Source organism: Micromys minutus (assembly GCF_963924665.1).
Source record: "Micromys minutus genome assembly, chromosome: 22".
NCBI classification, from domain to species: Eukaryota; Metazoa; Chordata; class Mammalia; order Rodentia; family Muridae; genus Micromys; species Micromys minutus.
In genome coordinates, this window is record NC_137957.1 from 38,413,107 (window position 1) to 38,426,500 (window position 13,394).

General features: G+C 44.6%; 1 protein-coding gene across 1 annotated transcript in view; it reads left to right on the forward strand.

The window, feature by feature from the left end:
• CFAP54 (cilia and flagella associated protein 54) overlaps positions 1-13,394 on the forward strand; it is a gene marked incomplete at both ends in the record, with an annotated part of 273,781 nt that overhangs the window by 11,874 nt on the left and 248,513 nt on the right. The window contains 3 exons of the mRNA XM_080935383.1: positions 1,741-1,884; positions 3,358-3,529; positions 8,274-8,332. Of these exons, the coding sequence (XP_080791509.1) occupies positions 1,741-1,884; positions 3,358-3,529; positions 8,274-8,332 (375 nt within the window). The remainder of the gene's footprint in view (positions 1-1,740; positions 1,885-3,357; positions 3,530-8,273; positions 8,333-13,394) is intronic.

A 13,394-nucleotide genomic window follows, 5' to 3' on the forward strand; every position in this document is an offset into this window, starting at 1 on the left:
GTAAGCCTCAGATTAAAAGTTAACATATTGCAAGTGCTTTTTACCTGGAAGTGAAGTCACAAGGATCAAACACAGAGGCAGGCAAGAAATGCTTTAAAGGGGCTAAAAGGTAGCCCAGTATAAATTGCAATTAGACTCTGGACCTGCAACACCAGCCTCTCCACAGTCCCATCAGCTAATAAGCCATCAGCCATCCGGAAGGTTCAGTCTAAGCTTGCCTTTCTTTCCAGGACTTTTTTGCCCACAGAACTAATTAGGTCCCACTTCCTCTGCCTAAATTAAAGGCAGCCTTATCTCCACATGGATGTACCATGGTTCTTACATACTTGAACATGTAGGGTTTGAGGGCCTGGAGAGATAGATGGCTCAGTGGTTAAGTCCACTGACTGCTTTTCCAGACGTCCTGAGCTCAATTCCCAGCAACCACATGGTGGCTCACAACCATCTGTAATGGGATCTGATGCCTTCTTCTGGTGTCTGAAGACAGCTACAGTGTACTCATATCAATAAAACAAATCTTTAAATAAGCAAAGGGAAAATGTAGGGTTTGGGAGAAAAATGGGTGACTTGCAAGTTGCAAGCTCTATTTCTGTGGCATTGAGTGACAGTTGACAACATAGCCTTTTTATCCCGGTAGCTCTGGGACTGGGAGGTCGACACCCCAGAGCTGAAGGTAGAGGGAGGAGGAAGCGTGTTAGACACCGAGGTACCAGGCTGACCATGGGCAGTAGCTAAGGATCCCTGATGCTTCTGATAGATTAGCCTAGGCAAGTGTTTACATTTGGATGGGAGAACAAGGGGACGATTTATCTACTTTTCAGTGATGGGAAATGGGTCACTGAAGGTGTTTATAATCTTGAAAATGAGCTTGAGTTGTTACTACCATCAACTTCTAGACTGTATTTATATTTCAGTGATGGCACAGATAATCCCATGGGGGTGCTGTGGTTTTGAGCCCATTTTGGGTATATTATCCAAATCCAGTTGGAACGGGAAAGATTCAAAACCAACCAGTGAGGGAGCAAACAAATCAATAGAAATAAGAACATGCAATGTTTGGTGATAAGGACGGTGCGGTGTCTGATGGTGGAAATCCCTCAAGGGGCTAGGCAGTGGGCGGGTCAGAGTCAGGCCGGTGGCTTTTCCTGAAGACAGGGCTGTGGAGGAGTTGCAAAGGACTCAGTTTCCCAAGGACTATTCCTGTTTCCCACGGACACTTTTCCAGGTCAAACCATCTCCTGTGGATGATGGAAACAAACACCCTGCCTCTGTAGCAAGGGTACAGTCCTTACTCTTGAACTGAGCCTGTGGGCTGCCATGAGCATGGGATGCTGGGTTTGGGAACTCATTCCGAGTCTGGGAGATGTTGAGGGCTTCACCACACACAGAGCGAACGTGCATCTTCTCAACTATGGTCCAGATGCTCTCATATCCCAGAGGCCACCCCCTGAGAATTCAACACAATAACAGGCAGGCATCGCACAGAGAGTGTCTGCCACTTTACGTGTGCTTGGGAAATGGAGCTAGTCACATGGCAGTGTAGAGAGCTGGGAGTGTAAAGAAATAGACCCTAGGTACAAAAGGGTAACATTTGATATTCCATAAAGTTACATGGAGTCACCGGCTGTATTTGTCTCTGGAAGTAGCAGTAACCCACAGGGGTATGATTAAGGACACTCTGACTACCACCCAATCTAAGACAACATCTTGAAACTGTAATCAGGCCCTCTTTTATTTTAGGAATACAAGCTGGCTCTTCTGCAGTGCTATGGGAGGTATCTCCAGGAGTTCACTACTGATTTCGACGAGCATAAAGAAGATGTAAACCAGTTCAAAACTGTCTTCTTCCCGAAAGGCTTTGGTGAAGAAGCGGCCGGACTTACAGTACGTTGGGAGAAGAAGCCAAGGGCCCCCGCAGCTTGTGATTAGTTGTGGGATTAGTGTAGCCTCTGTCTGACAGTGACTAGGTAACGTCCTCTGCCTAATGCAGCATCTGACTGTGCCCCGTACGTTGTCTGATACAAGTTTTGAAGGCTAGACAAGAGAGGGAATTCACCGAGCTCCAGCGGCTTGCGTTACAAGTGCTAGTTCACAGTGCAGCCAGCACTGTTGTTGTTGTAACTAATACCTGTGGGTACATTCATTTACACAGTTTTGGGAAGCACTTTGGGTCCTTAAAACAGGTGCTAGATCTTATAACTGCTCCATCTTACAGAAGAGAAAAATGAGGCTTCTTACATATGTATTGTAAAAAACTAAAGAAAACAAAGGGTGCTCTTTGAGCATGAGCATAGATTTTTGATGAGAAATTTTAAGCCATATTTTTATTATATCAGTGTTACTATATATTAACTGTTAGTATTAATTTACTAGTTGAGCAACCCCCCCCAGCCCCGCCTTGTTTCACAACGGTGCTTGAGAATCTGGGGACTAAAGGAGTCCCTGATAGGAAGGTGGGGCTGGGGGCCTTGTCAGATTCACCCTCCCTAAGATTCTCAATGTCTGGCCTTGTCATGTCCTCTTCTAAATACCCCAGGTGTCTTTATGGGGATGAAAACACAAGCCAACAGAAAAAAAAAAATCATGCCAAAGTGAGCTTTGAGCTAGGTAGTGTCTGCATGCACTGTATCAGTTTACCACCTCACAGCCTCCTTAAGGCCCTAAAAGGTGGAACTAGTCTGCCTTTTTACTGACAAAAAGAAACAAGATTATTAGAGATGAAGAAACAAGCCCAGAGGCTGGAGAGCCTGCTGGGCAGTTGAGAGCGCTTACTGCTCTGCTCTCTTAGAGATCTGAGTTTGGCTCCCAGGACTCAGCCATGGCAGCCCGCGATCCCAGGGTGCCCAGTGCCCTCTCACAGACTCAGCGACCATGACAGACCCCTGAAGGACTCCTAATGTTGCTCATGCCTGAGTATTTTGCTTCTGCCTTGAGCTGAGGCTCTCTCTCTCTTTTTTTTTTTTCAAGTCTTCCTTGAAATAGTACTGGTCAGTCAACATTTGCTGAAAGCGTTCTATAAATCGAGACAATCACATTTGAGTTAATAAATAGGTTAAAATGCTTGTGGATGAGATTTACAAGTCGTGCCAAGCGGTAATGAGATAATAGGGTAATGAGGTTTCAGTACTGTTTAGTTTGGGATTTTTTTTTTTTTTTTTGCCTTCGGAAAGCTGATCTTAACGAATTTTCCAATGAAGCCTGTCTTGCATTTTTTTTTCCTTGCCAAATCCATTAAGCCAGTAAAATACAAATGTTGAAATTTTAGGTTTTGTTGGTTTTCAACATTGTTGAGAAATGCTTTTTTTTTTTGAATTATATAAGCCTGGTTTATATTCATATATTTCCTATGTCTTTCAGTTTCATGCTTTGAATGGAAAAAATATTTGCAAGTACCAGCTGGTGTGCGAAAGCGATGCCAACCTGCAGAACGAAGAGTCCGTGAGGCAGTGTCTGCGCATCCTGTCCTCCCTTAGACTCATCATGCAGGTGGCTCTCCCTCAGGAGCACCTTTGCTGGATTATCTTCAACGGTGGGACGTGTCTCATTTCCCATTGTGTCCTCCAGATAGTTGTCTAAATGCCCAGGTTGATGGTAACGTGGCTTTGTGATTTAAAACATACACGCTTTTATACGTACACTTGAGGAAGGATACATATACGTATAGTAGAATAGTTGTATTCTTTTTTAAAATTTGGATTACATCTCAGCTTGTCCTCACAAGTAGAGACTGGGTTTTCACCAAAGGGAAGTATCAGTGGCTATGGAGAAGTTGTTTTCAGGTCTATGAAAAGTAGGGACCGTGGTTGATAAGTGGAGGAGACATTTGGGGACAGAACAATGGTAGACTGAGAATCATCTGCTTTCTCTGCCCTCTGCCTTCTCCTCAAGAACCCTGGCCAGCAGTTTCTACATAGGAACATCCCCCACCACCCAGCTTGTTTTTGAGTAAGGGTTTCTCTCTCTCTCTCTCTCTCTCTGTCTGTCTGTCTGTCTGTCTGTCTTTCTGTCTCTCACACATGCATTCATATGCACATGCACACGTGCATACCCGTATATATACATATATGCATATATACATATATACATATACACATATACACATATACACATATATACATATATACATATACACATATATACATATATACATATATACACATACTATAATGTATGTGTAAAGAAACTTAGCTATAATAATATCTGTTTAATAATAATATTTATAATAATATTTGTTTCTCTGCTCTAAAGCTGCTGTGAGGTGCTCACTGCCCCGGCCTCTGGATAACACATTCTTTTGTTTTCTTGGTGGTGCTGAGAACGGACAGTGACTAATGACTAAACAAAGACCAACCGTGATGCTGGATGTGCATAGAATAATCCCAGTGAAGACACACTGTCTTCCCTCCTCTCATGGCAGCTGAAAGTTTCCCTCCTCACCTCTCCCGACTTTCCCCACCCCACATCATGTGCCGCCATTGTGGCTGAACCTACAGTATGCACCTGGTACTAGAAAGGAGGATGTCTGTTGAGATGAGTAACTGGGAAGCAGAAGCGGCCGGTCATCTACAGTGTCCTTGGTTCTTAGTCAGTGCTGGGGCATGCTGGCTGAGTGGGGCAGAGCAGGGGCCAGTGCTTCCGGACCCGTGACACAGGGAACAGCATGTGTAAGGCAGGGTCTCTGGAGGGGTAGAAACTGTATCCATTGTTTTTTGGTCTTCAAGCTGTAAATGTGACGTAGTTACGTAAACCTATAATTCTAGCGTTTGGAGGCTTAGGCAGGAGATGGAGCGTTCAAGAGCAGCCGGGTTATATGATAAATAAATATTTTTTTACCATAAACAAATGGCTCATAAATAAATGAATAAATAAATAATCAGACTTTTCACCTCCGTCTTTCCTCTTTAAAGAAGAAATTAGAGCTCCTTTGTCTCTTTTCTGGTTCTGATGTCTGTGTTTTCAAATATGACTTTGAACTCTGCACTCTTCTGTTCCTGGATTTCCCAGTCAGAGCTATTCTTGTGGAACCTACCAGGTCCCAGTATGGAATTCTAACTCCCCGTATGTGTCCCTATGGAGGGGCACTGAGTCAAACACTTCTGCCATGAGTATCTTTGCTCATCTTGTTTCAAAGGTTGGCGGGACAGTTTTCTGGGATCTGTGTCCAGGAGTGCTGTGGTGGGCTGTCCCTGCCCTAGGTGTCTGAGGAGCAGAAGGTGATAAATAGTACTTACACCTCCTCCTGCTGCAGAGATGCAGCGATGAAACAGTGTCAGGTGCTGCCGTGGAGAAGGTAGAGGTGAGAAGGCAGATCAGGAAGGCAGGCAGAGGCCAGGCTAAGGGAGGTGGCCGGGCTGGGGATCTACATAAAATGCTGCACAAGGAGCTGAAGGAACCAGGGGCATAAACCACCCGGACTATTTGGGGAAAAGCTGGTCCAATTCTGGGATTATCAAGCGCACAGGCCCCAAGGTTTTTATAGTTTGTATTTTAAGCAGTCAGAACTATGCATTTGATAACTTGTCAAAGTACAGTTAACCTTTTTTTTTTTTTACATTGACAATATATTATTGGTTAGTTAAGATATTTAGTTAGTCTATCTTCTTTCTGAAAGAGTTCAAATAGTCTCAAGTAACTGAACTCAACTAATCTAAACTTTCAGATCATTTTTGACAGTGGCCATCTTTGATTAAAAAGGAGTCCTTTGATCGGGTGCCGTAAATTCAGAGTATGGATGGGTTTGGTTTTAAAAAAAAAAAGCTGGTTTCCAAAATTTCCCTGAGTTCACTAAGAGTCAGTGTATGTCCCATCTTGTACCGTCTGCTCCAGCCCGTGGCTTCTGCTGTGGGACTTAGTGAAGCCAGGCCAAAACCTGAACCATCAAAGAAGAATGTAACTGTGGTCAGGATGAGCTAAGGCTGGCAAGGCTACAGGCAGGTTTGGAACTGAGAAAAAGCCTTTGTCCTTCCCGAGGACAGCCCCCTGCTGCTGACATGTTTTTCCAGGCGTCTGGCTTGAACCTGAGTCACGTGCTCCATGTGTAGGTATGTTTTTCCTGTACCCTGTCCTACCTGGTGACTGTGTTTCCTTTCTACAAGGAACCAGTCATACAGCTGCATCTACCCACCCAGTCTGTATATATGTGTAATGTAACCGTGTGTATATATATATGTGTGTGTTGTGTATGCATGTGTATGTATGTGCACGCATGTGTAGTGTATATATGTATGCACATGTGTGTAGTGTAGGATGTATGTGTGTGCCTGTGAATGCGGTGATTAGAGTCAGGGTATCTTCCTCTATTAGCTTTAAAGCAGGGTTTTGTTACTGAACCTATAGCTCGCTGTTTTCAGCTAGGCTGGTTAGTGAGTCCCTGGAACTCACCTGCTGTGTCTTATAAAAAGATAAGAAGGAAGGAATATGTATGATGGAATCATGGTATGGTGTGGGAGAAGGGGGTGCCTCTGAGGCCTCGTGCTGAGGTATCTCCCCTGCCCCCCCCCCCGGGACTAGCCACACGAGATATATGAGTAGATATATACATATACTTTATGAATAGAGTATAGAATAGAGTTTATTTACGTCATGGGGAGTTGAGGGGTTAGTAGAGACAGAGAAAGGGAGAGAGATAGGGAGAGGGAGAGGGGGAAGGGAGAAAGAGAAGAGGAGAAGAGGAATAGAGTCCCACCATGAACACATGGAGAGATACGGGGGAGGGGAAATAGGGTAAGGGAGCAGGAGCAAGAGGAGAAGAGAGCAAGAGGGTGAGGAGGGAGCAAGCTGCCCTTTTATAGTGAGTCAGGCACGCCTGGCTCTTGCCAGGTAGCTGTGGGGCGGAGCATAGAGGAAGTCCACAGCCCCTTTGTCTCCCCTCCCAGGACTGGGGTTCCGTGTGTAGTCATCACGCCCAGCTAGCTTGCCCACTGAGCCCCAGTCCCATTGTCAGCACAGCCGAGCCCAGCAAAGCACGCAGTCTGCCTGGTTCCTGGTTGCTGGCAGTTAATTCCCCGAGACTTAGGTGCTGTAAGTACTTCAGGCAGCATTCAGTGTTTTTGCTGCTGATTCGTGTAATTGATGTTTGTTTCTCTCCTATTTTTTGTTTGTTTGTTTTTGTTTTTTTTTTTTTAAATCAAGGAATGCCTCTTGGAGCAGATGCTTTTAGAGATGAATTTTGATGGTTGTAAATCTTAGATCAGCTACTTTGTAGAAAGTAGTAGAACTATTTGCCATCACGAGCCAAGCCTTTTAAAAGCTTGAGCGCTTTCAAGCAGGCTTATAGCCCCTCCCATCCTGCCTTCAGCCTGCTTTCCTCTTGTAATTAATTGCCCGGACACAAAATGCCATTCTGTGATGGTAGTTTCTGTTAGACTGACTATAGGGAATGACTTAATAACAGGGTGAATATTATCTGAGGCAGGAAAGGTGTAAAACAGAACTTCTTACCTGTCTCAAGTTTTAAACCACCTCGACTTCCTTCTTGATCAAATGTATCCTAATATTATTCAGAAGTAAACCTCTCATTCTCAACCATAAGAAAGATACAGGAACAAAGAACATAACAAAACCACATGGTATATATATATTACCCGCTAAAATGTTATTCTCTCTGGTATATTTTAAAACTTGTGTCTTAGTCAGGGTTTTTATTTCTGCATAAAATATCATGACCAAGAAGCAAGTTGGGGAGGAAAGGGTTTATTCAGCTTACACTTCCACATTGCTCTTCATCACCAAAGGAAGTCTGGACTGGAACCCAAGCAGGTCAGGAAGCAGGAGCTGATGCAGAGGCCATGGAGGGATGTTACTTACTGGCTTGCTTCCTCTGGCTTTCTCAGCCTGCTTTCTTATAACCCAGGTCTACCATGCCAGGGATGGCACCACCCACAATGGGCTGGGCCCTCCCCCTTGATCACCAGTCGAGAAAAATGCCTTACAGCTGGATCTCATGGAGGCATTTCCCCAGCCGAGGCTCCTTTCTCTGTGATAACTTGAGCTAGTGTGAAGTTGATACAAAACCAGCCGGTACAACTTGCATTGCCATAAAATTGAGACGGGAAGATTGTGGCGTCAACATATTTAAATATGATCACATTAGTTATTGCCGTGATTTTGTGCTGAAGTGACAAGAAAAACTATAACGATTATCACTTTCTTCCAGCATCCATCATCATGAGAGCATTTGTTTTGGGGGATGGCAGACCTAAGCCATAGACACTGCAATACTCAGTCTCGGTCTTCGACTGTAAAACATACTAATGCTCTTTTTCTTCACTTAGGTACCCTATACATATACACCATTTGCCGAAAGCTGATGATCATAGGACAGGCTTCCAAGGTATGAAATGTACCGCTTTTCTCTCACCGAGTGCTGAGCTGAGCAAAGGAATCATTTAACTGTTAGTCAATACATAAAATGCATCCGTCTTGATTTTATTGGTAATCATATGAAGTGAGGGTCATATGTAAAGAATGAGGGTTATTGGGCCAGAGAGGTGGCTCAACGGTTAAAAGCACTGACTGTTCTTCTGGAGGTCCTGAGTTCAAATCCCAGCAACCACATGGTGGTTCACAACTACCTGTAATGGGATCCACTGCCCTCTTCTGGTGTGTCTGAGGACAGCTACAGTGCACTCATTAAAGGTGTATGTGTGTGTGTGTGTGTGTGTGTGTGTGTGTGTTCTAGTGTCTCCATGTGTCAGACTTCACATCTGCCATACTTGATCCTCATCTGGTTTCTAGGAAGTGGGGACTCTCCTTCCTGGCTGGAGCAGGACATTCCTCTTTATGCTGTTTGTCCCACAGTAATCATTAAGAGTGCCCTCTGTCACTCTGGGAAATGTCTTAGTTTTGAGGATGAACTGTTTACATTATGGAGTTCTTGGACTTCTTACTTATGACTCACATGCTACTTGGAAGAAACACCCAAACTCCCTAACTCCTCCTGCAGCTGTGTGCAAGGGGACTTTTACACACACACACACACACACACACACACACACACATATGGTGTGTACTCATGTGTGTGCAAACGCAATGCGTATTTGCAGGCCATTGAACTGTTTGGTGATCACTCTTGGGAATTCTGTCTGCCTCCTTTGAGACATTGGTTGAGAGCCATCCATTAGAATGGACTAGCTGGCCAGCCTGCTTCCTGCTGCCCACAGCTTGCCAGTGTTTAGAGATGAAGCAAGCACCACCATGTCTGGCACCTCCCATGGGTTCTGGGGCCCAAACCCAGGTAGTTGTGCTTCCGAGGCGAGCACTGCACGGGCTGAGCCATCTGCTAGGCCCAGAGACACTAACTCACACCATCCTCACACTCTGGTGCTCACTGGGCAGTTTCAGCAGGAGGAATCCCCTGCCATGTCTATTGATTTTCCCCACAATGTTGGTCACACGCTTGTTGGCAGAAGACAGATTTATTTCCTGCATTCATTTCTCCAGGCATTGGAGCGCAGGCCAGAAAGGGTGATTATACTCCCATGGAGACCCTGCTGGAGCTGCTGGTGGTGTGGGAAACACTGCTTCCTTATCAGTGTCTTTCCCTGAGTAGTCAAGTGTTTATATATGTGTATGTATATATATATATATATATATATATATATATATATATATACATATATATATATATATATGTATATATATGTATGTATATACCTATTACACATTTTGTTAAAATTGGACATGTATCTTAGAGTTAACAACACAAAAAATAAAGATAGAAGGCACGACATTTGCATGCTTCATGAATACATTAATTGTATGTTCACTTTCTGTTTCATTCCTCAAATGAAAAAAGAAAAAACCCAGACTATTACTAATAATAAGTTGAAGAGATCTGGCCCAGTGTTTTGAGTATGAATTAAACAGAGGCGAGGCTGTCCCACATATAATGCCAGGTTGATCTGCAGACTTACAGAGGCGAGGCTGTCCCACATATAATGCCAGGTTGATCTGCAGACTTTACCGCCCATGCTGCTTTCAGTTGCTGTGAAGATCCTAAAAAGAATTTGTGCTCCCAGTGTTCACAAGTACTGCTAACTCCACGGAGCCGCCATAGCTGGCTCTGCTACGGTGTCTGCTCACCGGAGCTTTGACAGGCACAGAGGTCTGTTTGTTTGTTAGTGTTTATGCTTGGTAACATTAAGAGGATTCTGAATCAATATGATAGTCATCTTAAAATAATTGATCTATAGTTCACACCAAACATCTCTTGTCTCAGCCACATGGGACTTAAGTTTGTCTCTGATAAAGTACAAGGTAGAAGAGGATAGTTGAGTAGTCATCACCACCACCACCATCACAACCAGCACCACCATCACCACCAGGACCACCACCACCATCACTATCATCATCACCACCACCATCACTATTATCACCACCACCATCACTATTATCACCACCACCACCATCACCACACCATCACCACCACCATCACCATCACCACCACCACCACCATCACCACCACCATCACCACCACCACCATCATCACCACCATCACCACCACTATCACCACCACCACCACCACCATCACCATCACCACCACCACCACCACCACCACCACCACCACCATCATCAGCACCTCCACCATCACCACCACTACCACCATCACCACCATCACCACCAGCACCTCTACCACCACCACCACCACCACCATCACCACCATCACCACCACTATCACCACCACCACCATCACCACCACCATTACCACCATCATCACCATCACCACCACCATCATCACCAGCACCACCATCACCATCATCACCATCATCACCACCATCATCACTACCATTACCATCATCACCATCATCACCATCACCACCATCACTACCACCATCACCATCATCACCACCAGCACCAGCACCACCAGCACCACCAGCACCACCAGCACCACCAGCACCACTACCATCACCATATGGACCATTGTTCACCATATTCCATGTATTCTGCTGAGTACTTCATGAATCTTCTTACTTCATCCTCGTACCAACACTTTAACAAGGACACTGTTTTCACTAAAAATTAGCCCAGCCACACTTTTATGGGGGGGGTGCAGATGTGAGAAAACTGAACTTGCTCACAATTATGTAGACTGAGGTGTTCTGAGGCCATTGTCACAAGTACCACTGCCCAACTCCATAAGAGCACTGGCTATCCAGTCACTAAGTCGGCCCCTGGCTTGCCTTATTCTGTTTATCTACTCCAGTGAAGAAGCTGTGTGGGAGGGACTGATCTTTCCCCTAGAATCCCAAAGGCCGGGACTGATGAAGGGCTTTTCTTCAGATAGAAGCCGCTCACCAGTACATGCCTCAATAGTACAAGGAGTTATCTGTCCAAAACTTTTCCTAACAATCAAGAGACACATTTGTTTTGGGTCACAGAATAAATCTAGAGTCTTCTGCAGCATCGTAAAAGGCAGTCTGGACTCGACAAATGTTAAAGAACATCCTAGCAAAAGCACAGACTTCCATTTTACTTCTCTAGCTATTTCAGTGAAGCCATCAAGCCATTCCCACATTACATAACTCCAAGTCAGCCTTACCGTGGCTTCCAACATAAACCTGTGACACACAAGGCTGCACTGCCATCCAGTGGCTGAACTAGTTCATTGTTTTTTCTCCTTTCCTGCTGACACCTGAAGTGTGCTTTATTTTGTGGGGTCCTTAGTTTAGGTCCTTCTACATTTTTAACTTTTTGGCATTTTGTTTTTCTGTGAAGAAAATTGTCCTGTTTTAGTCCATTCATTTTATTAATAAAAATAATTATTTCTAGTCTTTAGGCTAGAGAAAAAAAAAGTGCTACAAACGGAATCTTTTTTTTTTTTCTTCTTTGCAATGGCTTTTCATCTCCAAACTTGAAAGCAGGTTTTCCAGCGGGTTTTGGCACACTTCTCTCCTTTGTCAAGGCCTCAAGGTGAGGCGGAAAGAATGCTGCACTTAGCAGTTCAAAGACTCGAATTCCAGTCCCAGTTCATCTCTCAGGAACAGCTCAGACTCTCTGAGTCAGACTAGGTTAGATTCAACTTAAAGGTCCCTTCTGGCAATAGGATCTTTGAGTTTTACTTTCTTTCTTTAATTCCAACTCTTAAAGCCAAACCCATGTGTAACTGTGAAGGGAAGTTATTCTTTGCTTTGAAACATGAATTTTTTTTTGTTGTTGCGGAAGCTTCGGTGGATTTTTCGAAGGCATGCTGACTCGAAGAGGATATTTACACAGACTTTCACTCCATGTTCTCTGAACCACGATGATCAAACAGGGTTGTTGTGGGGCAGCGGGTGTGAGACAACAGCAGGATCAGACGATGCTGGCAAGGTAAACCAACAGCCTTGGCCTCAGTGGCCCAAAGCACCACTACAGCACCCAGGGGCTGACTTGGCAGTGTCTTGTCTTCAGAACTGGGCCTGAATCTCCTCACTGTGGTCACCCACACACCCTAGAGCAAAACCACCGAACACCAGCCATGTTGGATAAGGGAGATGGAGTTGAATGAGTTCTTATAGGGACCTGAGAGATTTATCCCGGAGGCAGATCTAGAGGGGAGCACAGAACACTTGGGTATTTTCAGGTTCTTGGGCGGCTGTGTTTGGAAGTGAGTTGTGCATCATTTGGGACTTTCCCAGAAGATCTACCTAGGACTAAGTTCTGGAAGCATATCAAGGTGGATTTTCGTTTAGATTATGAAGTTGTTATTTTCTCATGTTGAAAATGGCCCTGTGCTGCCACGCTGTGTTTCTTGTTACTGGGATAGAAAGTCTCGGTAGGGAAGACTTGGGATGTCCTGCGCTGGTGCTGGTGACATTGATGAAAAGAAGGCTTCCAGTCCTTCCATTTCTATGATTGCTTGAAGTATTTCCGTAGTCAGCTTGGTGAACCGCCCCTTTAGTGAAGGTCTGTTTGCTAGTCAACAAGATTCACGGTGCGCCACTACTTGCCAGGAGATACAGGGTTGTATCTCCTGTGGAGGGCTGATTAGACTTGCACACTGCTGTTACATCCTCAGTTACATACAGTCGTTTCTTTTCCTTTGAAATTGAAACTAACTAGACAGGGGAAATCCTGCCTTTTCATCTTCTGACTGTTACACCACGTGCACTTTGTGGGTTTGCTCCACCCACAGAGCCGTGGGGCCTTTGGATGCAGTCCTCTTTCCAGGCTGGTCATTGATCCAATGAAGAAATTAACAATTAGTTATTGAAGCCATATTTTCTCACTGGAAGAGACATTGTGATCCGCTGTCCAAAGTTGTCATTACTTGAAGATCCAGGACACTTGTCAGCTTTCCTAAGTCGCATTTTCTTGTTGCCATTTTTACAGTACTCTGCCGGGTGGCTTTTATGTCGCCTTGACACAGGCTAGAGTCCTTTGAGAGGAAGAATTTTCAATTGAGAAAATGCTTC